Source organism: Theobroma cacao, chromosome 8 (genome assembly GCF_000208745.1).
Source record: "Theobroma cacao cultivar B97-61/B2 chromosome 8, Criollo_cocoa_genome_V2, whole genome shotgun sequence".
In the NCBI taxonomy this organism is placed as follows: domain Eukaryota; kingdom Viridiplantae; phylum Streptophyta; class Magnoliopsida; order Malvales; family Malvaceae; genus Theobroma; species Theobroma cacao.
The window spans coordinates 1,126,475-1,150,814 of record NC_030857.1 but is presented as its reverse complement, the minus strand read 5'-3'; the positions used below and the strand labels follow the sequence as shown (position 1 = coordinate 1,150,814).

The window sequence follows — 24,340 nt, the reverse complement described above, 5'->3', positions numbered from 1 at the left end:
CTTCAATTTGTAAAGGGGAGGTTCCCATACTCTTTGATTACCAGACGACAAGATTATTAACAAGATCAAATATTTCTCCATAAGAAAGATCAAAGAATATGCCATGAATTCAAACAAGTATCAAAGCAGGGGATGCTGATTAGCAAGGTTGGGCCCAGAAATCCTAATCAAACAAGTGGATTGGAGGTAAAAAAGGGGTATCATTTGACAACCCAATAAGCCCAATTGTACTTGGATTTCGGTTTCAGGCTTTCAGAATTCAGCTCAGGATCTTTGCATGCCAAGCTAGTTCTAATAAGCTCCGACTGCCTACAATGGAGGACAATGCGATAGGCCCACTTTCCCTGTTTTTTAAGCCCATAATCTTAACCATTAATTGTGGTCCATTAAGCCCAATACGTAAATTCTGGTGTTAGCCCGCGATTTTCTGCATGCCGAAGCTTTGCCACAGCGCCGCCGTTTTCTTCCATCCCCTTCATCACCGAGTTTACTCACCACGCCAACGGCAGCCGTTTGCACGCTCACGTCTCAGTTCCTCTAAAACCCACCGAAAACCCAAACCCTGAACAAGAAATACATAAGAAATCCCAAACATGTCCCCATCTTCACTCTCAGCTCGCCTCACCCTGCTGGCCCTCCTCTCCGCCACCACTTTTTACTTCCTCTACAAGTCCCGCCGCCGCCTAAAACCCCTCAGACAACTCCCTATAAACCCCAATCCTAGAAAAGGCAAGCTCTTTTTCATCACTCAAACAGGAACATCCAAAGCCTTGGCCCAACGCCTTCTCAACCTCCTCTCCTCCAACAATATCCCGTTCGACCTCGTCGATCCCCAAAACTACGAGCCCGAGGACCTCCCTAAGGAATCCCTGATCCTTATCATCGCTTCGACGTGGGAAGATGGAAACCCTCCTCAAGGCTCAAAGTTCTTCGTCAATTGGCTCGCAGAAATCAGCACCGATTTTCGCGCCGGGAATTTGTTACTCTCCAATTGTAAATTCGCCGTCTTTGGAGTCGGGAGCCGGGTGTACGGAGAAACGTTTAATGCGGTGGCGAGGAATTTGGGGAAGAGGTTGAGAGGGTTGGGGGCGACGGAGATGGTGGCAGTTGGGGAAGGTGACGTGGATGGGGGTGCATTAGAGAGTGTCTTTAAAGAGTGGAGTGAAAAAGTAGTCAGGGTTTTGAAAGGAGGATTGGTGGTGGAGAATGAGAATGGAATTGTTTACGCTAGTGATGCTGAAAGCTTTGAAAGTGACGATGATGATAATGGTGGTGGAGGAGGAGAGGAAGAAATTGTTGATCTCGAAGATATTGCAGGCAAAGGGCCGTCGAGGAAGAAGTCGGTTAATGTGGCTGAAACTAATGGAAAAATGGATGGGAAAAGAGAGATGGTGACTCCAGTTATCAGAGCCAACTTGGAGAAGCAGGTAACTTGGTTTAAGTGGATATGAATCTTTTGTTGATGAAGGCATTTCATTGTAGTGATTGCCTGATGTTAGTATATAGTTGCATTCTATGGTATAATTCACATCCTTTAACTGGTGGGATTTTACAGGGATATAAAATTATTGGTTCACATAGTGGTGTTAAAATCTGTAGATGGACCAAGTCACAACTTAGAGGACGAGGAGGTTGCTACAAGCACTCATTTTATGGGATAGAGAGCCATAGGTGATTGCAACTTTCTTTTGTTCCTATTAAGCCTTTGATGATCATTTAGTTGAATCTGTTTTGAATGTCATGTGATATGTTAATATTTTCTTTACCCACCCTCTTCCAAAAGGAAGGTTGGAGATTTGGAAACATGCATCTTGTTGTTCTATAATTTGCTGTTAGTTGCTCTCGTGTACATCTGTATATGGTGAGTTTGATTTTTTATATAGTTCATAGTGGTGAATCGTCATTTTTTATTCTACTTCAATTACATTGTACTTGGTTTTTGTCCATTCTATACTTTGTGATTGTGGCTTTAGACCTGCAATTGAAATTAGTTTAACTTTCAAATGGAACAGATGCATGGAGGCTACCCCTAGTTTGGCATGTGCCAACAAATGTGTTTTTTGCTGGAGGCATCACACAAATCCTGTAGGAAAGAGTTGGCAGTGGAAGATGGATGATCCCTTAGAGATTGTCAATACTGCCATAGATCTTCATACCAAGATGATTAAGCAAATGAAAGGAGTTCCCGGTAAATGTCATATATTTGTTCTAATTATAGTATCTCTTTGGGACCATGGGATTTACTGTACTTAACATTTCCTTCTACTAAGTAAGTATCTGACTCAACACATTTTAATAATCATTCAGTAACAAGTAATATCTGACAGGATTAGAATGTCCCCAAATTTATTTCTTACAACGTAGACACTTAGACACAGGATTGCAACAAAGATTTGTCCATTGCATTTAGAGGAGAATTTTACTCATTCTACTGCTGCAGGTGTTACACAAGAGCGATTGACAGAAGGTCTAACTCCTCGGCACTGTGCCTTATCACTTGTTGGTGAACCCATTATGTATCCAGAGATTAATATGCTAGTGGATGAGCTGCACCGAAGGCGAATCTCTACCTTTTTAGTAACTAATGCACAGTTCCCTGATAAAATCAAAATGCTGAAGCCTATAACCCAGGTTTGTTGGCTGTGAATCTATGTTGTTAAGAAAGAATAAATGTCAAAAAGTCTTCTGCTCTTGATTAACCTGTTCAATCTCTTTTACTCATGCAGTTATATGTGAGTGTAGATGCTGCAACCAAGGATAGCTTGAAGGCAATTGATAGGCCACTCTTTGGGGACTTCTGGGAAAGATTCATTGTGAGTATTTTATTCTTGAAAAATAAGAAAATTGAGCTATATCATTAAGGATTGGCACAAAAACAAATGAGGGATGGAGAAGAGATATGATGTCAAGTAGAAAGATAACAGGATCAAAAGCCTTGAATCCTAGACTAGCACGCTACATGGGGGTGTGAAACGTACTTCCTGTAAAAACTTGATCTCGAAGCTATAGCTGCCCTTACCCCACTTTGGAGAACATATTGGCAGATCCCTTAAATCCCAATCTAAAACAGCTTTCTATTTGCATTATTATGAAATGGTATTTATTAACTGCAATGTTGAAAATCCCTAACATGTCATGGTCAGTTATATTTGTAAGAATGAACTCCTTCTTCATGTTCACAGCAGCTTGTACTATGAAGAAGTTTACATATTCCATAGGCATTTTTGAGTGTTTTTCTTTGGGTGGCCTGAAGTTCCTGTTTCCTTACTGGTAATATCTGTTGTTCAGGATTCCTTGAAAGCTCTCAGAGATAAACAACAACGAACTGTTTATCGCTTGACTCTCGTGAAAGGGTGGAATACAGAAGATGCAGATGCTTATTCTAAACTATTTAGCATTGGGAAGCCTGATTTTGTTGAAATCAAAGGCGTAACATACTGTGGATCGTGAGTCTCTTGGTCTTATTGTTGTTTGTATCATTTTATATCTGCAACACTGCCTGCCCTTGGTCAGTCATGTTGATATTTTTTTACAGTTCTGCCACCTCAAAGTTGACAATGGAGAATGTGCCTTGGCATTCTGATGTGAAGGCTTTCTCAGAGGCATTGGCTCTGAAAAGTGAAGGGGAGTATGAGGTAGCATGTGAACATGCACACTCGTGCTGTGTCCTCTTGGCCAAAACAGATAAGTTCAAGGTCAATGGCCAATGGTATACATGGATAGACTACGAAAAATTCCATGACCTGGTTAGTAACAGCATCAATTTAATCATTTGCAGTGTCTCCGGACTATAATTTCTTTCTGCTTCAAACAATTTGTTTCTTGTCGATGATGCAGGTGGCTTCAGGTGAACCTTTCGACAGTGCGGACTACATGGCTCTCACTCCATCCTGGGCTGTCTATGGAGCTGAAGAAGGTGGATTCGATCCTGATCAGTCTCGGTACAGAAAGGAGCGACATCACAAGTCAAATCGCTGAGCAAGTTGGAGATTTGTGTTTTTTATTAGCCAATATATCTATTTTTACTAGCAAGCATTCTTTGCATTTCAACAGGTTTGCTTTAGTTTGGCCATACGTAATGAAAAAAGTTCTGATCAAATGATAGTTTTCTGCGTGCAGGCTGTAGCTCTGTTGTATCCAACAATTTTGACGTTAGTTTGGCTATACGTGTTTGATGGTTCAATTTGGTCTCCCCATGTGGCCAAATTCAATCGGAAACAAGGCATGCTATTAATCAAAAAGGCAACATAAATTAAAAGCAAAGTTTGGTCTTTACGGTCTATGGCTGGGTCTAACCAGTTTGCCAATCCTAAAGAAAAAGATCATTCTCAAAAGATGTCCAGGCCTTTGTACAATCGGCATCTGACTGGACGAGATTAAGCAGCTCAATAATTTTCCCTAAGCCCCAAGCAACCCCTATAAATTTATTGACTTTCAGAGATGGGTCAGCCCCGACTCGGAAATGTCACTATCAATTGTAGCACTGGTTTCTTGTTTAAACGTAATATTCTGTCCTTTTGTTGGACTTCCTCGTATGTTTTGTCCCCCCACTGTTATCTTAAAACATGGTTACGTGTCATCTTTTGATAACCTTTTAGGATAGAGACGATTGCAGATTACAGTGTGAAAAATAACCCTTTAACTGTTGTTAACAGGGTGAACTCCTAGGTTCTCTTTATGTCCTGAATGTCTCTGCGATTGAGATGCTATCAAAGATTTGCAAGAATCAGGTTGGCCATTTCTTGGGCCTTCAATTGTTAAATCAAAAATTAATCAAGCCCTGTGACTGGATGACAGCAAGATTTGTGTTGGAGGACACAAACTCAAGCCTGTGCCATATATGCACCGCACTACTTCACTTGCTGCATCTTTGCAAACACACAGTGCTTGCTTAGCAACATCTCAATTCTCAACTCCGGCTCGAACTTGCCCTTGCTGAGTATGGTACTGTAATTTGCAAAGTTTCACTGACAGTGTCAAGCACGGAGAAACAGTACTTGCAAAAATGGTTATCAGCTTCCATTTTAGTGCAGCTAAAGTGATACTAAGCAAAGGGTTTTCAAGCTCTAGAATAATATGGTGAGATTCTAGTGCAGTGTGCAACCCAATCCAACAGTAGCTTTAGCTTTGAGACTTTCAGGTGGGGCCATTGAAACAACACAACTTGTCAAAGCTATCCAGGGTACGGATACGGAACGGGTCCCACGGGCAAGAGCGCGTGTCTAATAACGCGTGGGCATGGTTTGCGGCAAGTTGCAATAACTCTTCTCTTGCTTCTTCTGCTACTTCTTTTTCTTAGAACAAGTCGACAAGTGAATTGAGTAAAAGATTTTTTGTACGCAAAAAAAGTTTTCCTATAAAAGGTCATCTGTCATACTATCCTACCGTCCTCTTTCTCTCTTTCTTCTACCCCCAGCCCCTCCCTCTCTTACTGTTACTTCGTCTTCCCCTTTCTTGACTTTTGTCTATTACCAGTAGCTTAAAACCATCAACTCCACGCGCCACGATAGCACTTGGGAATTACCTGCCACTCAAGTTTCGTGGTAAAGCAAGAACCCATCAGAATCAGAGATTGCCCATTGGCTTACTGAGGCGGCTGGAGGCTGGTGTTGATTGCTTGGGCGTGGCAATCACGTCCAAGTGGAAATGGAAATGAGTTGGCAGCGGTTTTTCTCCCCTTTATTATTTTTTGCCCTAGCAAATTATAAGTTCATAACTCAGCGGTAGCGACAGCAAAATACCTCTCCCACTAAGTTTTTCCCTCTTCCCCCCCATTTCAATCCCCTTCACTTACCCCTCTCATTCAATGTCACCAAACATTAAAATTCCTACGTTGTGGAGTAAAACTAAACAAAACCCTTTTTTGGGGTCTCAGTTTCTTTATCCACCAATGTGCTAATAGCTAGGTTTCTTTTCCTTTACTAAGTCTATCTTTTTGTTTAGTATTATAATGACAAAAGGAACAAATGCAGTCAACTAATCATAATTAGAATGAAAAGAAGCAGTATAAAAAGAAAAATATGTAGAGTTGAAACAACTCTAATCTGGTTTGAGCAGTGTTATTTGGCTAACTTTTTTAGCTTTGTTTGCTTATACAGAAAACATATGGGGAAAATTAAGGAAGAATGATTAGGAAGCCCAATTACTACAATAAAGAGAAGAAAAAATAAGCAAGACCCTTTCTATTATGCTTTTCTGTTTTTACATTTGAAAGAAATAAACTGATAAAGCAACAAATTTCCATGGGACCAAGAAGCTTCATCTTCAATCTTTAATCAACATGAAAAGCAAAACCATTTTGATGTTCTTTTCCTGAAGCTAATCATATATGTATTCGAGAAAGGAATAAAAAACCAAAAAGAAGAAGAAGGAAGGATTTACCAGAATTTGTAAAGGCAATTAAAACAGGAGACAGCAAATACCAGTTAAAAGCAATTTTAGCTGCTCTTTCTGGGTTGGCTTTTTCTTCTTGATCTCCTTCTTGGAGGCTCACTCGTCATGGATTGTCCCACAGGAGTTGATGATGCCTCTGCCTTTGCTTCTGGCTTTTCCTCATGTTGCCCTTCTTCTTCTTCTTCTTCTTCTTCTTCTTCTTCTTCTTCTTCTTCTTCTTTCTGTTGTTGTTCTTCCACTGAAACTTTTACTTTCTTTGATTGGTTCTCACTAACTTCCGCTGCTTCCTCTTCTTTTCTCTCTTCAGTTTCAGTTTCAGTTTCACTTTTCTCAACATGTTTTCGAGGTCTACCTCTCTTTCTACGAGGTTGAGCCTGAGGCTGTGTTTGTTGCTGGACCTCTTCTCCTCCTCCTCCCGTTGAAGCCTCAGCGATTGCTACCGAAAGTTCCTTGGTCTTTTGAGGCTTCTTACCCATCAAATGTTTTCCCTATCGATAAAGCTCTTATTCAACAACCAATACCAGTTATCATAAACCCAAACAAACCGTCAAAATCAAATCTTCAATGACTCTTTTCTCTTTGATGTTTGCAGCTCTTTTCACCCTTCTGTATATTGAATCCAAAAATCCATTCCAAGTGTTACAAGAAAAGAAATCTTGCAGTATTCCCCCTTGGTTTATATTTTTTATGCAAGAACCCAAAGCAACTGGACCAATATCTTTGACTGGTATCCAGATTCTGGAAACCCCATTAACTCAATCTCTCCTTTTCCCTTTCTTTTCCTCTCCCTCTCTCTCTCTCTCCCTTTCTCTTATTCTATTCTATATATCAACAACCCGATACCAACAGCAACAGTAACTGCTTCTATTCGCAAAGAATAAACAAAGCTCAAAAGCTCAAAAAAGCCATTAAAATCACCTGTCCTTTTCTTTGTCCATCAACCCCATCCATCTCTATATATCCTATTCTTTTGCAGCAGAAGAAAAGACAAAGCACGAGGAAATGAGGTCGAAAGCTATCCTATTTCATTCACCCTCTCTTTTTTCTATTTTGTTAAACATATTATATATATATATATATATATATATAATGAAAATAAAGAATCTCTTCTAATTAATAAAGGGGGCTAGCACTAACCATGGTTAAACGCTTTGGTTTGTGTTTCTCTTTATATAACGAGGCATTTGGATTAATTTGATTTTCCCTAGGAAGAAATAAAGAGTCCTAACCGACAGTGATAGCCATAGCCTGATAGGGATCATGATGTAGTAGAGAATAAATGATTCTTGAATTCTTCGTTTCATTGCCTTTTTCTAGAAAAAAATTAACATTTGAACTTTAAACACGTCTGCATATAATCTAAGTTATGTTTATTTACTCATAATTGAGTTTGCTAATCATATAGAATCTGGGTTTTGTTATACTGACTGAACATACACATTCAACAAAGGAGTAGACAATATAACATGCCCGGCAGAGCTTGCGTGCATTTTCTTTTCATATCGTCAGGATGATACTCGAAACTTATTTGATTTCGATACAAGTATTAAAAATCTTATTCAAATTCTATGTTATTCGAATCAGAATATACGAATATCTGTATAAAATCAATCGGTTTACATCCCTGGACCAATGCCTGATACTAACACAAGGGTAAAAGAAGTTGAAATCGTAGATTGGCCGAGCAAGGGTGTCATTGTCGTTGTACTTACAGGAATGGCTAAGACAAACCATGGTTAAAATGGCTAAGACTTTACTCCAAACTGAGTTTGTCTTTCACATCTAGGGGCTTTTGCCGCTTTGGGTTTGATTTTACGTGGGTAAAGGTTGGTGTACTGTACGACTCAGACCAGTGTCTCAGTCTGACCACTTGTGTCCCTTCGCGGGGCTTCGCGTCCAGCAGCTATATTCCCCTGTTGTTCAAGTGCACCAGGCTCATAACTCTCGACCGCCGATCAGAGCCCGAAGAAAGAAATAATTATTGCAAATTGTAGGCATTGACACTAGACAATTAGGTAAGTAAAGATTTCCCCAAAAGAAACGATGATTGGGTGAGTGGCACGAGTTTCTTCGCTATCTTTCATTCTCTAATAAGAATCATAATGATGGACAACGAGGAAAATATCGTACTAGTACTACTCTCAACTGCACTCAAATTTGTATTTTCCTTGCATAAACAATAGTAAAAGAAGAATAAAAAGTGTACTCAATCTAACTTGCATATGCTTATGCAGGAATTATTCTACAGAGACAGCAAAGATTGTCCTTCTTGCCTCAGCTGTCTAGTTTGCTGGTCCTATCTACCACAAACTTATGGACCTTTATTTTCATTAAATCTATAAGATCAATCACACAACCATTTCATAAGAAAGATGAATAATCCTTAAAAGGAGGCATTTTATCAAGCTAATAAGATTCTGCAACTCGTCAATATCTGCAGCTTACGAGATCAATTATGCAGTGTTCAAGAGCATTCCTCATGCTATGCAAGTTAAGCAAACTCTAAAATGCAGGTATAAAATGTACAGTAAACTTGGCAGACAGCTAAGAGCAATACAACTAACACAGAAGCAATGGATTGCAACACATTCATGTCAAATCAACCAGCTCTTCCGTCACTTGGTAGGGGCCGTGACTCTAAGAATAGTCTTATGGTCGAGTGGATTAGAGAAGGTTCTGCCATTGCGCCATTTCCATAGTCCCCACAAGCTAGTCGCTTTGTGACAGGTGGGATGAGAGAAATTCCAAGCTCATCAATTGACATGAGATGTTTTTCTGTGAAAGGGTTGGTCCACATGAAAGTGTTCATAGCCGGTGCAACAAACAGTGGCTTGCTATAGTCCCATGCTCGCACAATGCAAGTTAGCAAATTGTCACATAATCCCCCCGCAATCTGCTTTAAAGATCAAAAAATGCTTAAGTGAAGAGTTACAATCATATCAAACAATACAACCATTTAGGCAACAAAACAGCTTTACAAAAAGGGGTCATCAAAAGCATATGAGAGCAGAAAAAAAGTAATTCTCAGATACATGAATACTTGCAAGTTCATTTTCTCATTACAATAAACTAGTGGTCACCCAAAAATATAATCGACAGAAAGCATCAAACAAGTAGTATCTCTCCAAATAAAGCACATCCTAACAATTCAAATTAAGTGACTTTTAGGCATTCTCTCCACTCATTTTCAATCTCCTTTCATTAACATGCACGTATAATGTGAAGCATCCCTTCAACAGTATACAAGGTACAAATAGAGGAACAAAAATTATAACAAAAGATGGCCAGATCATATTACCTTGCCAAGTGTGTTTGCTGACAATGGGGCAATGACCATAATATCGGCCCATCGACGAAGCTCAATGTGAAGCACATTGTCACCTATTATTTTCCAGCTGGACCATTCATCCTCATCAGTATAAACACTTACATCCCTAGGAATCGATGCTCTGTCAATGAAATGCAAAGAGGCTTTTGTGACAACTGCTTTTACTTCTGCCCATTCAGAGAAACAATGGCAGAGATTGCCAAACTTTATGGCAGCTACACTTCCACTGGCAGCAAGTAAAATCCGGGGTTTTCTGTTAGTAGGATTGACCTGCATCATTTCCCTCACTGCATTTTGAGGTTCAGGGTATGCCATAACCTATACAAAAAATTGCCATCAATTTCAAAGTTGATAAAGCACAGAAAACATCAATTTTGAGAACTAAAAGATAGAAATGCAGCAAGCCAGCAACCAAGAACCAAAAAACTATCTCTAACCATTTTAGCTCCGCATCAAATACAATTAATTGTTATATGGTTTACATAGATTATTAAGGATTTTAAACTGAGAAAAACCGTGAGCTAACCAAGTTATAATCCAAGCTCTAAAATTTTTAGTCAAATCCACAAGCATTTCTCCCTATTCAACGCCAGAGGATCAATGAAAACTTACAAATCATCAAAAGAAAAATGCTATGAAAAATAATAGTAATAATAACAATAAAAAAGATATCTTTTTACCGCTCAAAATCAACTGTCAGTCTTCTTTCTAATTCAACTACCAGTTAATTACAATCCCAGAAGAAGAACGTGCAAGAACTATACAACTAAATCGAAGGTAAAAACCCAAAATCCATCCCCACAAGAAAAGCACTTTCTCACAAGAACAAATTGAACTTGCATTTCTTTGACTCGAAACTTTAAACCCACCTCAAATTCAGGATACAGAACAATTAGGCTTGCAGAAATTCAAGATTAAAAAGGAAGTTGGCAAGACTGCTCCAGTTATAGAACTTTTGTTTTGCGTAATAAGAAAAAGAAAAAAAAAGAGAGATACTGACTTAATCACGTGGAATCCAAGATCAGAGAAAAATAAAGGATCTGGGCTCTGGAATTCAGATTCTCTTGCGACGCCAAAGAACCAAAAGAAAAAGGAAGTAGCAGAGATTCGGCTGACGAAGAAGCGCGAGACTGGAGCTTTCAAAAATGCCCCCTGTTCAAAAACAATTGTTAGTGATCTGTTGGTCTAGCCTCCTTTTCTACAATTTTTTTTCCCTCTTTCACGGCAGAAATGCCGGGATTTTCATGGTTGGGCTGCCGCTCCTTTTGTTCTCACCTGCACTACACGTGACAAAGGGTTGTTGGCTTTGGGCTTTTGGTTTTGGGAATTGGGTCATCTCTTTAACCGGGTGCCGCTCTATCCACATAGTTGGGTTTGCTCTGGTTTTCCCATCTATATATGCGAATGAAGGCGGGTATTAGTGTTATGCAAATGAAAGATGCTCTATGGTGAAACCAAAGTATTCATTCGGGGCAGTTGAGAGTTGAGCAATTTATGTGAACTACTAGCATTGATTGTGCTCCATGGATTGGAACAATAAAGCGGTTTCCCATCTCCCATGGTTTTCCCCCACCCACATCAAGTTTAAATGATTGCATGATGTCTTAAATCTCTTTTACAAAGCTTTAAATTTACTCACCCACTTTCAATAGGAAAGCGCTCCTACTTTTGTGCTTATGAAGTGCAAACAGGGCAATATTAAGGTTAGCAATGGCAATTGGCTCAAAGGTCATTGGGCACAAACTCCCATTTCTGGTTAAGGGCTTGTTTTTACAATTCCTCAGCAATGAGGCCCAATGGGTGTGAGGGGCCTATATCTAAATTTTATTGATGAGTTCATGACAGGACAGGCAATGTGCCAAAGACGATGTGGACATAGATAGCCGTTGATTACTCCTGGAGACAGGGCAGGGCTGGGCATCCCTTTCAAACGACACCACCTTGTAAATGCCAAAAACTCTGTGCTGCTAATCGGATAAGATCACAGAATACTAATGATAATGAAAAGGTAGCCCATCTCCCTCAGGATATCCAACCATTTGACACCAATAACCATAGAAAAGTAAAAAAAAAGAAAAGTCATCAAAAAGTCCCATCACTCACTCAATTCGAAATTTTGGGGACAACCCAATTTGGTGATGTCAAGGATACTATAGCCTCTATAACTAAAAATTAAGAAAATAAAAGACAAAGATTGCTACAGTAGCTATATATATAAAGCTAGAGGTATCTGGAGTTTAGGAGACTTAAGGTCTTGCACGTACTTATCCACAAATTGTCTTAGAATCAAAAGCTTTAATTTTAGAGGTTGAAAGCAATTTGAGAGGCCACTAGCTAGAAGAGTTGGATTATTTGAATTGGTAGGAGACAATTTATGTTTCTGCTTGCTGGTATATTCGTGGATGGAAGATTTTCCTGGTATGATTATTATTTTTTTACGGAAAGCAATTTCTTTTTTGTGTTTGTGGTGCTCTGTGTTTCTCGAGAAACTTATATTTACAGAATTTGGCTAGTTGTCTGACGTGTATGTTTTTTTTTGTTAATAATAGGCCGGTTTTTTGTTTGTCTTAATATCTCTGTCTCTTTTTGTATTCTCTCTCCTTTATATCTTCTTTCCCTCGAAAGAAGAAGGTAGTTCAAGAGTCAATAAGTTTTGTTCAAGAGTCAATAAGTTCTTCAATTTGATCCTCTTGTTTGCCTTGGTTCCAAAACATGGAGATAGAGAAAGCTGAGTCCTGGTTTGGTTAGCTGTAAGATCCCCGGGGGGCTGCTGGTGGGTAGTTTTATATCGATTTTCAGATGATGGATGTTGTTTAGAAATTGCTCTGTCTTTTAAATTGCCACGAAATTGTCTGAATTATTTTGTGGTTTTGTTGAAATCTGAGACAAGTGATAGAAAACCATTTCCTTGTTTGCTTCCTGTTGTTCCTTAAAGTGTCTGCATATCTGAAATCTGAACTTGTTTATGTTATAGATAACAATATATTGTGTATATTTTCCAAAAAAGGAAAAAAAAAGGAATTATGTGTACTTTTCCATGATCTCTGCAGCCAGTAAAGTTGGAATTTTTTTTCTTCCATCTTTGGCCATAGTGTTATACTGTTTGATTTCACTTCTTTTTTCTCTTATGGTTTTTCCTTTTCTTTTCCATATTTTAAGGGTTTCTGTTCCTAGAAATCAGGTCGTTTTAGTATTTACTTTGTTACTTGGGAAACCACATATCTAGCTGCCCTCTGGATCTTTCTCATATATTCTTTCTTCCCCCACCCCCTCCCTCCCCCCTAATTTCCAGCAAGCTGATTTTGATGACTAATTTTTCATTATCTAAATGGCATTACTCTCCTAATGTTGTAACAGGTTTTGACAGGCAACTTACTACCAATTTGTATGGTGTTTCCCATGTTGTGATTGTAATTGATGTTAGAGGGTTTCAGTGAGGATTAAGCTCCTGATCATGGAGGGTCCTTGTGAAACACCAGAAAATGGTATGGTAGCAGATCACAACCTTCAGATTATTAGGTACTCTCCATTCCAACCATGCGCCAGATTATCATCACTCTGGTTTGATTTGAGAGTCTTCTATGTGAGAGTCAGCAATTTTCAAGTTGATGATTTAACTCCAGAGTTTCTAACTCTCAATCATATCCCTCTAAACCCTGACACCCTTTTGGAAGTTAATGGCACTAGATGCGGCATATACTCTGATGGGGTCTCTTTACTCCTTAGAAGGGATCGGGTAGATAAGAAATCAGACGAAGCCACCTTTGTGAGTACAGATAGTATTTGGTTGACAGGTAGTGTGAAATTTGAGGTGTTTGATGGAAAGGATCTCATTCTCTCCGGTGTATTGGAAATGTCTAGTAGTAATGGCTTCATTGAGGAATCGAAAAATAATGTGAAACGATGGAGCATGAATTGTGAATCAGATATCACTGCTGGCAGTGGTTTCCTGAAGGGAAAGCACATTGCTGGTCCTGAATTATCACCACCAACCATTGAGGTTTATGTTGCGGGTTGCTTCTCTGGAACACCAATCATCTTGACCAAAACATTGCAACTTAATTACCGGAAGAAGCATAATAGGAAGGGCATGTTACATTCAATACCGGAATATGAGACCACTGAATGCCAGAAAGATATGTCACCTGGACTTGATATGCAGGTAACATACTGGACAATTCAGTGTTAAGATTTCATTTGTTTTCTGTTCTCTTTAGTGGACTTATTTTGAGGTATACTATGTTTGAGCCATGCTAGGGTGCTGCATTCTTAATCTTACATTTTAGCAGCAGATGTTCTATATATTTAAGGCTGGCCTTTTATAAGCTTTGGTAAAAGTGCTGTGATTTGAAACTCAGTGAAGTTTTTTTATGTTAGTTTCCTCCTTTTTATGGCTGCCAACGTGCTTCCTGTCTTGAAACATGTTTCATTTTTCAGTATGGTCCATCCTTGTCAAGATTTGATGCATGCATTGGGAAACAGAATCTTTATATATGTGTCATATGAGCGTATGGACAATGCACATTTTTCAAGTGATGGGATATACCCCCCTTTCCTTTTCCATTTGTATAGTTTTCAATGTCATTGTTCTGCCAGATCCTGACGTCTATAGGCCCACTAGAGCCATACTGGCTTGGTGTCATGTAGAGGCCCCACCATCTCCTGGCTTTTTCTTGCCATTTTCTTGTTGGAGCACCTCCATTCTTTGCTCTTAAAGCAAAATGCTGGGTTTATAGAGTTCATTGTGATATGAATATTTGATTAATAGCAACTTGCAGACCAATTTATGGTCAATGATGTTTATCTATCTTGCTTCATAGCCAAGCTTTTATCTGTGAAACACACATCAAATTGGAATTGCTTTGCTTGCCTGTAGTTAGACCTTCCTTAGAAAGTATCAATTGATCGTTTCTATTCTTTTGGCTTCTGCACAAAACTTCCTTTTGCATGAATGGATAGACTGAGCTCTTGTGACCGAGAAATTGCCTACATCATCTGAGCATACTATATTTCTCAAATAGTTGGTTTGAGTAAGACCATTCTTTTATAGATTTCAATTATTGGCAGCTGTTTTAGCCCAGCTGATATATTCAAAGTAGATGTCTTTTTCTTCAATGGCATCTAGTATCCTGGGGAAAATTGATTTGTGTGGAAACCAAGTGGAAGCATTTCGTTTAAACTTTTGGTATATGTATTTGTTGTTTTCTTCTTTGCCATCTTCTGGATTAGTTATTGTTTGTCTTAGAGAATGAGAATGAAATATTCTCACTCCTCCTTGATTGATGATCTGTGGCATCAGATCAGACATTCTCTTCATCCCCAAGAATCAGCCTGGCTGGCAGAAGGAAAGAGGTAACTTTGAGTGGATGATATTAAAACCAGGCTGATTCTTACTGAGGATCACCAAGCATTGCTTATTTTTTTATTGTGTAGGATATGTTTTGAGAGGGAGAGCAGAAGAGATGAGAAGAGAAGGGCAGGGGATCCTTCCAATTATGATTTCTGTTAAAATTTGAGTTTTTTTATGGTTTGTTTTGTTTCATACCGGACATGCATTTGCTCATCTCTAACTTGTTACGTTACTTTCCTTTCGAAGGTAGTGGAATACAGAAACTACAAACAAGAAAATGATGAAGACTACAGCAATATCTACTGGAGGAGGACAGAGTACATAGATGGCGAAGATGGTGAACTCTCGTGGTTCAATGCAGGTGTAAGGGTTGGTGTAGGGATTGGTCTTGGCGTTTGTCTTGGCATTGGTATCGGAGTTGGCTTGCTGGTTCGTACGTACCAATCAACCACTAGAAACTTCAAAAGGCGGCTTATCTGATTCATTTCATCTACCTTGCGAGTACCATCTGCTCCCTTGAGATCCAAAGGCATCTAACACCATCTTGTTCAAAAGGATGCATCTTTAACTGCAGATTTTGACTGAGTGATCCCCAGAAGTTGATATTCTTTTTTTCCCCCTGTATTTTCCCTTACTCTGTTGTCAGTTTGTTAGATAGTTTATTAGCTGCTATTGGGAAAGTAAATGATCGTGAGGCTATATATGTTGGAAATCTGTATGACTTGTACTTCCCTGTAAATAAATATGTATTGCAGAAAAATGGGGTATGGTCTGTTACTAAGATTTACATGTATTTCCTGCTATTGGGAAGGTAAATGATTGTGAGGCTATATATGTTGGAAATCTGTATGACTTGTACTTTCCTGTAAATAAATATGTATTGCAGAAAAATGGGGTATGGTCTGTTACTTAAGATTTACATGGACTTCTTAACAATGCTTCATTTCTTTGATGTGAATTTATGGGAAAAACCGAATAACTAGACAAAGTTTATAGTCAAATTCCTCCACTTCCTTGTCTTCAACTTTGTCTGAAGAGCCCCGTTCTCACAGTTTCTTTGTTCCTTCTCGGGGGATAGTCCTGCCTGCACACATGAACCCAAATGAACCCAGAACTTGCTAATTCATGCAAATGAGTCAATCGAAGTCTCTCAACCCCTGAAATCTTTCTCCTAACCCTGTCGACGGTTTATGATAGCATTCTCTATGGGGAACCTGGTATTCTTCTGATCCAACTGGACATGTCCAGTTTTCCAAAACTCCCAGGAACCTGGTATTCTTTTGACTCAACTAATCATCCTTAACCCTGAATTCCGGGTCGCTGCAATGTTAAAATGGAATTCTACCACGTAGAGCCAAAATGGAAAATCCAAATCCATTTTCATTTTCCTCTTTGGGGGCCAAAGAATAATTATTTTTTTTTCATCATCGACCTTTTCAGTAAGTCTCGTCTGATTTTTTCTATATTATTTCTCTTACATTAAAATCCACTTGTTTGCTCTGATTTTATTATCACAAATTGAAAACAATGCGAACCCTTGAACGTTCAAGGATTTAAAACTCATAACTCTTTTCTAGACCCGCGACATCCTTCTCAACTCTGCCGGACCACTACATCTTGGCTGGTTTGATTGGTCCTTGGGTCTCATATCTACCGGGTCGTAACGCCATACGCGGTACAAATACAGTACGGAAGCGGACTTGAAATTTCAGCATAATGAGAAAAGTAATGGGGTAGTGTTTGTAGTCTGTTGTTGAACAAAAGCAGAACAATCCAAATGTAATGAAGAATTTCGATACACCAATTGTTAGGTGCGCATGACTTTTTGGATCAAGTCATCCTCACCTCACCTCACCTCACCATTGAAAGGTATGTATATTCTTCCTCCTTTTCGGACTTTGCTATTACACGTGCAACTCCGCGTTATATTAATTGATTCAATTTGAATTATTTACTAAATTTTTTTAAAAAAACGACACATAAATATTTGTTAATTGCAAGTACGAATTTCTTCATCCATCAAATTCACTTAATTTTTTTTTCTAATTCATTGATTTACGATGAAATAATTAATTTAATTACCAAAAAATTTAAATTTTATACAAAACCCCAAAAAAAAAAAACCTCTTGTCCATTTGATGTGTTACTTTTGTAATAATGTATCTCTTTAGCACTATTTAATTAGTTAAATAAATTAAACGAATTACATGAATCCCATTGCGTAAACATCAGTGAATGTTCTATTTGGTGACAATTATAAGGTTGAAATAATTAGTACTTGATTTTTCACCTATAATTTTCAACATAGTAATCTTTGAGGTAGTCATCATCATATCATATTTTGAACATGTCAGTCTTTGTCATTAAAAAAATCACGACATATGCTGTGAAAATGAACGTTTATATAAATTAAATGAATATTTGATCCTCTTTAATCGAAAAAATGGTATGCAAAATTATAACTCAAAAACCATATAATATAAATAATTCATACAATAATAAATAATAATAACAAAAAATGTGCTTGGTTTGCTCAATTATTAGACATGAAAGGATTTATATAAGATAAGGGTTAGAGACTATAAGATTTCAATGGTGAGCTAGCAAAGCAGTCACAATAGGTTTGGTGTGGCTTTTCCCAATTTGTATACGTTAACCTAAACAGTCTAAGAAACTTGGGTGCCCTCTGATTACAACAAAGAAAGGAAAATGCATGTACCTGGGCATGGGCTTGATGGGATGGACAGACAGATTACTAAAAATAGATGGTTGAAGTTGAGTCAATCTTCATATTTATCATAGTTCAACCTTTTCTGATGCACCAACCCCACATAGGACTTGCTTATATTTTAGCATAGGAAGTGCAGCATGGAATCTTTGCTTATAATTCCACAGTTAGTCGTTGATCACATTTTATTAATAAGACAACTTGAAAACCAGAAAAAAATATTTAAATAATTTTAATTTCGAAGGTCGACCAACCGTTGAATGAATTTATTTTATCATGTTTTAATATTCGTATTTCTAGTAATAATAACATACAGAATGTTAGTCTTAAATAGATTATTAGTTTGAAAACAAGACTTCACATTTATTTCCTTTATCATACATAGTCAATAGTTGCAGCTGTTCTTAATCTTAATTTCTTTTAATTTAAAAAAAAATAATTAATTTATCTTTTGACCCAATGAAAATCAGCAGTATACCTACCAAATGTAAATTTGGTTTTAGAGAGTTCACTCCTTTGCGGCTTTATCTTTTTCCTTCATTATTCCATTTTGCCAATAAACATGGATATAGTACAAAGGAAGTGTGAACATTTAGGTTTAGATCTTGTCATAGGCTGGAGTTGGCAAAAGGGTATGAGAAAACCTTCCCATTTATTCAACCGATGGGTCAGTAAATAGAAGAAAAATGTTGGTAGTAATAATTACCATTATCCCAAACTTAATAATTACATTTTTTTTTTCTTGGTGTGGTTGAAGGGATATAATAATAGCATTACGTAGTGACGCCATTGAAATCGAATTTTTGCCTCTTTTTTAAACAAATGAAAGAAAAATTGTACTTGAGTGAACATCAAGATATGGGATTCTAATATTGATCAATAAACCAAATAAATAATATATAATATATATTATATATANTATGGGATTCTAATATTGATCAATAAAACAAATAAATAATATATATATATATATATATATATATATATATATATGTATATGTGGATGCATGTTCAGGGGTCTGGGAGGATGTTTGACCGGCACCATGAAGCTAGCTTCCTGTAAGTTTCTCATTTGCGTCTCTGATTGCAATTTATTTATATATAAGGGAGCCATTGCTCTCTATAGAAAAAACAAACATTGAAGAGATTAGACGGTTGCCTAAAACCTCTTAGAAAAATCTGCCTGTCTTTCTTTCTTCTCAGAATCTGCAACTGTTTTCTTAGGTGCACTTTTTCTTGATTGTTTCCAGTCAATTTTTTGTTAGTCAATTCACAGCAGAGGTACCAATTTTGAATACTTGCCTATAAATTGACAATCCCATTTTTTTTAATTTCCAATAGAACCTTTGGAAAAGAAGAAACGAAGGAAAAAAAAATGAGGAACGAGGATGGGAGAGGAGCTTATTCCGAGAACAATTCCGACACCGAGAGCATAGCAAGCGACAGGGCAGCGTTTAGTGGACCATTAGGCTTAGGTGGTGGTGGCCCTGTTTCCAACAAACGAGCTTCCAAAAAGAGTGCAAGGTTCAATCTTCCACCTGAAATTACCTTGGCCAAGACGAACTCCACAGGCAGCTCGGCTAGTTTCGCTGCTGCTGACAATGATTACGTTGAAATCACCCTGGATATCCGAGATGACTCGGTTGCGGTTCACAGCGTTCAAGGTGCCGGTGGAGGTGATGAAGACCCTGAGTTGGCGTTGCTGGCTAAGAGAACTCTGGAGAACAAGTCGGCTTCTTTCCGTTCGTATTTGTTTGGGAACACGTCGGCTCATATCAAGCAGGTTTCCCAGGAGCTGAAACGTGCACTTTCAAGACGCTCTTCTAATGCAGGCAGGAGATTTGATCGGACCAAATCTGCTGCAGCTCATGCCTTGAAAGGACTCAAGTTTATCACCACCAAAACAGGGGCCTCCGGAAATGGATGGTCCTCTGTTGAGAAGCGATTCAATGATTTAACTGCCTCTACGAATGGCCTTCTTCACCAATCCCAGTTCGGTGAATGCATTGGTACGTACTTAGCTTTTCGGTTTTTTCTTACCCTTGAAGACGCATAATTTCAAAAGCTTTACAATATTTCTTCTTCCTTCAAACACAGGGATGAACCAGTCTAAAGAATTCGCCGGCGAGCTGTTTCAAGCACTTGCTCGGAGGCAAAATATAACCGGTGACTCAATCAATAAAACACAGCTCAAACAGTTCTGGGACCAGATGTCTGACGAAAGCTTTGACTCTAGACTCCAAACCTTCTTTGACATGTAAAGCTTCCTCCCTTAGAGTATTCGCAACTTTTACTCGTTTTCTTATTGTACAATTGTCTCCCTTTGAATTTGATCAATATTTGAAAGAAAATCTCATGATGATCATAGTGCTTGTTTACTAAGTGTAATTTGTAATTATATGCAGGGTGGACAAAGACGCTGATGGAAGGATCACAGAAGAAGAAGTCAGGGAGGTAGGAATCCATGTACTTGGTCATGCCGACCTCATTCAACTAACTAGCAATGACAAACATATACTTCCCATTACGGAACTTTTAATATATTTTATTATTTTTCTAATATTTCTAACAATATGAATTTTACATTGCAGATTATCAGTCTCAGTGCTTCTGCAAACAAACTTTCTAACATTCAGAAACAAGCTGAAGAATATGCAGCTCTGATCATGGAAGAATTGGATCCAGATAATGTTGGATACATCATGGTAAATTAGACCACCCCAAAGACAAATCTTTCTTGCTCGTCCCTATTCTGTCTTCATTTCCTAATGTTTTTTTTGGCACCGAACAGATTCACAACCTGGAAACTCTGCTATTGCAAGCGCCAAATCAATCTGTCAGGGTAGGAGATAGCCGTATTCTGAGTCAAATGCTGAGCCAGAAACTCAAACCTACTCAAGAGAACAACCCGCTAAAAAGGTGGTATCAGAAGACTAAGTACTTTATAATGGATAACTGGCAAAGGGTCTGGGTTATGATGTTGTGGCTTGGCATTGTGGGGGGTTTGTTTGCATACAAGTTCGTGCAGTACCGCAACAAGGCTGTGTTCGATGTGATGGGCTACTGTGTTTGCGTTGCCAAAGGAGGTGCAGAGACTCTTAAATTCAACATGGCTTTGATTTTACTGCCAGTGTGCCGAAACACCATCACTTGGCTTAGAAACAAGACTAAATTGGGTGTCGTTGTTCCTTTTGATGACAACCTGAACTTCCACAAGGTAAGTGATAACTATTACCGAGCAACTTGTACATAATGCTCAACATTATCTAATGAATTAAAGCCTTCTGTTACTTTTTGGAATAGTGATTGAGCTTCGTAATCTGAAATTAGATTGTTCTTATAATGTCTTGTTAATATCCAGGTTATTGCGGTTGGAATCACCATTGGGGTGATCCTACACGGAGGCGCCCATTTAACCTGTGATTTCCCGCGGCTTCTTCATGCCACTGAAGAAGAATATGAACCCATGAAGCCTTTCTTTGGGGAGGAGCAACCTGAAAACTACTGGTGGTTTGTGAAGGGAGTAGAAGGTGTAACTGGCATTATAATGGTGGTGCTAATGGCCATAGCCTTCACACTTGCCACTCCTTGGTTCAGGCGCAACAAGCTCAACCTTCCCAAGTTCCTTAAGAAGCTCACTGGGTTTAACGCATTTTGGTATTCCCATCACCTTTTCGTTATAGTCTACACTCTCCTCATTGTTCATGGCATTTACCTGTACCTCACCAAGAAATGGTATCAGAAAACAGTAAGTTCTTTTTTCCCTTCTTCATTCTTCTCATTTCTGTTCCATCGCTTAATTCATTGGATATATTATTAGTACAATGTCATTGACAGTAGTCAATCTCCGTTACTTAATTGCAGACATGGATGTATCTGGCTGTGCCTATTATTCTTTATGCCTGCGAAAGGTTGATTCGAGCTCTTAGATCAAGTATCAAGGCAGTCAAACTTCTCAAGGTATATATAAAAGCCTATATCATATGCTTTAAGTATCATACATTCCACCCAATTGCACTTAAAGTGTTCACTTTTCTTTGAAACATACTGATATTTCATTTCTTTTTCTTCATAAATATGGAAGGTTGCTGTGTACCCCGGAAATGTATTGTCACTGCACATGTCGAAGCCCCAAGGATTCAAATACAAAAGTGGGCAATACATGTTTGTCAACTGCTCTGCAGTCTCCCCATTTGAGTGGTATGTACTTTTTGGTCCTCAATGGCTCTCTCTTCACGATCACCCTTTGCTTCAATTCTGCCGTTTATTTAACCAAACCAACCATTGGAAATTGCAGGCATCCATTCTCCATCACTTCAGCACCAGGAGATGACTACCTTAGCGTTCACATTCGAACTCTGGGTGATTGGACAAGGCAGCTCAAAACTGTCTTCTCCGAGGTTGGTTTAACTTGCTTGCTCCTCTTAGTTAAAACTTGAAACTGAAATGAAAGTGCCTTATCAGTTTTTGCTTGTATCGGATGTTGAATAGGTTTGTCAGCCTCCGCCTGCTGGGAAGAGCGGACTGCTCAGGGCAGAAGGAGGAAACAATACTAGGTAAGGTTTCCTCATCTTTCTATGTAAGTTACTTATATATATAGATAATGATGTGTCATGATTGATTCCTAACGTATTAGAATCAGAGTACATTAAGATTATACATTATTTTCTTCTACTGAGAGTGACAACTGTATTAATCGATGCACAGCTTCCCAAAGATCTTGATTGACGGTCCATATGGAGCTCCAGCACAAGATTACAAGAAATACGATGTGGTGCTCCTGGTGGGGCTCGGAATCGGTGCCACCCCCATGATCAGCATTGTCAAGGACATCATCAACAACATGAAAATGGAAGAGGATTCTGTTCCAGGACCCGCCTTGGAGAACGGAAATTACAGCAAGAACAAGAACAACAAAGGGTTCAAGACAAGAAAAGCCTACTTCTACTGGGTAACAAGGGAGCAAGGCTCGTTCGAGTGGTTCAAGGGGATAATGAACGAGGTGGCGGAGATGGATGAGAAGAGGGTGATCGAGCTCCACAACTATTGCACCAGCGTGTACGAGGAAGGAGACGCCCGATCAGCACTCATCACGATGCTTCAGTCGCTGCACCATGCCAAAAACGGTGTCGACGTCGTCTCCGGAACTCGTGTCAAATCCCACTTTGCAAAGCCAAACTGGCGTCAAGTCTACAAGAAGATCGCTCTACATCACCCTGACGCAAGAATTGGTCAGTTTCACTTTCACCCAACCCACCTTGTTGAAAGACTATCACCATCACCCTTATCATCATTATTATTGTTTACTTACTACCTTTTCCATCTATGAATTCAACGATTGCAGGAGTTTTCTACTGTGGGGCACCCGCACTAACCAAAGAGCTAAGACAATTGGCTTTGGACTTTTCTCACAAGACCTCCACCAAGTTCGAGTTTCATAAAGAGAACTTCTAACAAAACCCAGGCTGATGCTTCTTCTTTCAAAGTTCAATCATTTCTAGAGTTTCCTATACGGAGGATAATATTCTTACATACATTTTCATTGAGTAGTTCCAAGTGGATATAGCTTTCTTTCTTCTTTTTTTGGTTCTTTTTGTCCCTTATTTTTAACATTTTTCCATATACATAAAGGTTCCTTCTTCTTGTTGGAGAGATCAGAAATCTTTGATTTAGTATTTACATAGACTTCTCTAGCACTCTGAGAATTGTAACAATTTCTACTACTACATTAAAGTTTTTACCCATAGTTGAATGGCCTCTTCTGGTTTTCCTCTTTCCCTTTCATGGTTTGGGAATTTGGGGTAAGTTCTAATCAAGGAGCTTGATCAAGAAAATTTAATAAAAAAACTAAACAGAATGAGGGGGACAATGAAGATAAGAGTATTTGACTTTAATGTTTGGCAGCAACTTTATCTGATCCGATGACTTTCTTCATTAGCTGCCACCCAATTAGCTACCTGCTTGGGTGGAACAATCCATATTTGATTCCAGCTCTGAATCATATAAGTAAAGTTCGTTTTGGCCACATTTTGTGGTGCGCCAAAGCCTAACAGTGCCCACAAATCCGTTATAGATTGAATAGGGCTCCTTACGTTGGTGGGGGAGGGATCAGCATAGCTGCGTCTCATTGGATTTTGATTGAAAAGACAGGGAATCGCATTTGTGAACAAGGATGATGAATATAAAGAGATAAATCTACCCCAAAACCCCCAAACCCCAAGACAGGTGGAGGAGGGTCTTGCTCTTTAGAACGACTCGGCCCCAAGTGGAAAGACAGGCCTAGATTTGCCAATAAGTCCATACAAAATATTGCATTTGCGTGAGGTGCTGCTTTCGATTTGCAATCTTTCACCAAGGAAGTTCTTCAAGTACCATTTCATCATGGAACTGCATTTCTTTGGATCACTCCTCCAACCCTTTCTCTTAGAACCCCGAAATTCAACTATCAAAGCTTATTCGTAACACCTATATATATAGATTGCTATAACGTGTCCCTTTTCTTCTTTGCAACTCGGATGAGCCCTCCCTGCACAAACCCTCG

General features: G+C 38.8%; 5 protein-coding genes across 7 annotated transcripts; 3 read left to right on the top strand and 2 right to left on the bottom strand.

The window, feature by feature from the left end:
- Positions 102-4,182, top strand: LOC18591380 (S-adenosyl-L-methionine-dependent tRNA 4-demethylwyosine synthase). The gene is made up of 8 exons (XM_018125889.1): positions 102-1,427; positions 1,556-1,671; positions 2,013-2,188; positions 2,441-2,631; positions 2,727-2,813; positions 3,289-3,446; positions 3,536-3,746; positions 3,838-4,182. The coding sequence occupies exons 1-8, from the start codon at positions 594-596 to the stop codon at positions 3,976-3,978; spliced, it is 1,914 nt and encodes a 637-aa protein (XP_017981378.1). The 5' UTR covers positions 102-593; the 3' UTR covers positions 3,979-4,182.
- On the bottom strand, positions 6,152-7,433 carry LOC18591378 (glutamic acid-rich protein). The gene has a single exon (XM_007017468.2). The coding sequence runs from the start codon at positions 6,867-6,869 to the stop codon at positions 6,438-6,440; it is 432 nt and encodes a 143-aa protein (XP_007017530.2). The 5' UTR covers positions 6,870-7,433; the 3' UTR covers positions 6,152-6,437.
- On the bottom strand, positions 8,753-11,263 carry LOC18591377 (probable phosphopantothenoylcysteine decarboxylase). The gene is made up of 3 exons (XM_007017467.2): positions 10,722-11,263; positions 9,692-10,039; positions 8,753-9,286 (listed from the first exon to the last, which is right to left on the bottom strand). The coding sequence occupies exons 2-3, from the start codon at positions 10,034-10,036 to the stop codon at positions 8,993-8,995; spliced, it is 639 nt and encodes a 212-aa protein (XP_007017529.1). The 5' UTR covers positions 10,037-10,039; positions 10,722-11,263; the 3' UTR covers positions 8,753-8,992.
- Positions 11,941-15,962, top strand: LOC18591376 (uncharacterized protein At1g01500). 3 transcript variants are annotated; one of them, XM_018126239.1, is made up of 4 exons: positions 12,267-12,494; positions 13,079-13,883; positions 15,021-15,073; positions 15,155-15,311. In XM_018126239.1, exons 2-4 carry the CDS (start codon positions 13,176-13,178, stop codon positions 15,228-15,230), a joined length of 837 nt encoding a protein of 278 aa, XP_017981728.1. In that variant the 5' UTR covers positions 12,267-12,494; positions 13,079-13,175; the 3' UTR covers positions 15,231-15,311. The 3 variants fall into 3 exon arrangements, with proteins under 3 accessions (XP_007017526.2, XP_017981728.1, XP_007017525.2); XM_007017464.2 differs by lacking the exons at positions 12,267-12,494; positions 15,021-15,073; positions 15,155-15,311 and adding exons at positions 11,941-12,139; positions 15,318-15,962; XM_007017463.2 differs by lacking the exons at positions 15,021-15,073; positions 15,155-15,311 and adding an exon at positions 15,318-15,962 and having other exon boundaries at positions 12,275-12,494.
- On the top strand, positions 18,813-23,575 carry LOC18591375 (respiratory burst oxidase homolog protein D). Its single transcript, XM_018126267.1, has 13 exons — positions 18,813-18,858; positions 19,141-19,808; positions 19,897-20,056; positions 20,205-20,253; positions 20,391-20,504; positions 20,591-21,016; positions 21,161-21,547; positions 21,664-21,759; positions 21,884-21,999; positions 22,097-22,199; positions 22,291-22,355; positions 22,507-23,030; positions 23,144-23,575. The coding sequence occupies exons 1-13, from the start codon at positions 18,827-18,829 to the stop codon at positions 23,251-23,253; spliced, it is 2,850 nt and encodes a 949-aa protein (XP_017981756.1). The 5' UTR covers positions 18,813-18,826; the 3' UTR covers positions 23,254-23,575.

Coding starts and splice junctions, on each gene's coding strand:
- LOC18591380 (XM_018125889.1), top strand. CDS start 594: ATGTCCCCATCTTCACTCTCAGCTCGCCTCACCCTGCTGGCCCTCCTC. Junction 2,189..2,440: donor GCAAATGAAAGGAGTTCCCG/GTAAATGTCATA, acceptor CTACTGCTGCAG/GTGTTACACAAGAGCGATTG. Junction 2,814..3,288: donor ACTTCTGGGAAAGATTCATT/GTGAGTATTTTA, acceptor TCTGTTGTTCAG/GATTCCTTGAAAGCTCTCAG.
- LOC18591378 (XM_007017468.2), bottom strand. CDS start 6,869: ATGGGTAAGAAGCCTCAAAAGACCAAGGAACTTTCGGTAGCAATCGCT.
- LOC18591377 (XM_007017467.2), bottom strand. CDS start 10,036: ATGGCATACCCTGAACCTCAAAATGCAGTGAGGGAAATGATGCAGGTC. Junction 9,287..9,691: donor CAGCAAACACACTTGGCAAG/GTAATATGATCT, acceptor TCTTTAAAGCAG/ATTGCGGGGGGATTATGTGA.
- LOC18591376 (XM_007017464.2), top strand. CDS start 13,176: ATGGAGGGTCCTTGTGAAACACCAGAAAATGGTATGGTAGCAGATCAC. Junction 13,884..15,317: donor CACCTGGACTTGATATGCAG/GTAACATACTGG, acceptor TTCCTTTCGAAG/GTAGTGGAATACAGAAACTA.
- LOC18591375 (XM_018126267.1), top strand. CDS start 18,827: ATGTTTGACCGGCACCATGAAGCTAGCTTCCT. Junction 20,057..20,204: donor CTCCAAACCTTCTTTGACAT/GTAAAGCTTCCT, acceptor AATTATATGCAG/GGTGGACAAAGACGCTGATG. Junction 21,548..21,663: donor AGAAATGGTATCAGAAAACA/GTAAGTTCTTTT, acceptor ACTTAATTGCAG/ACATGGATGTATCTGGCTGT.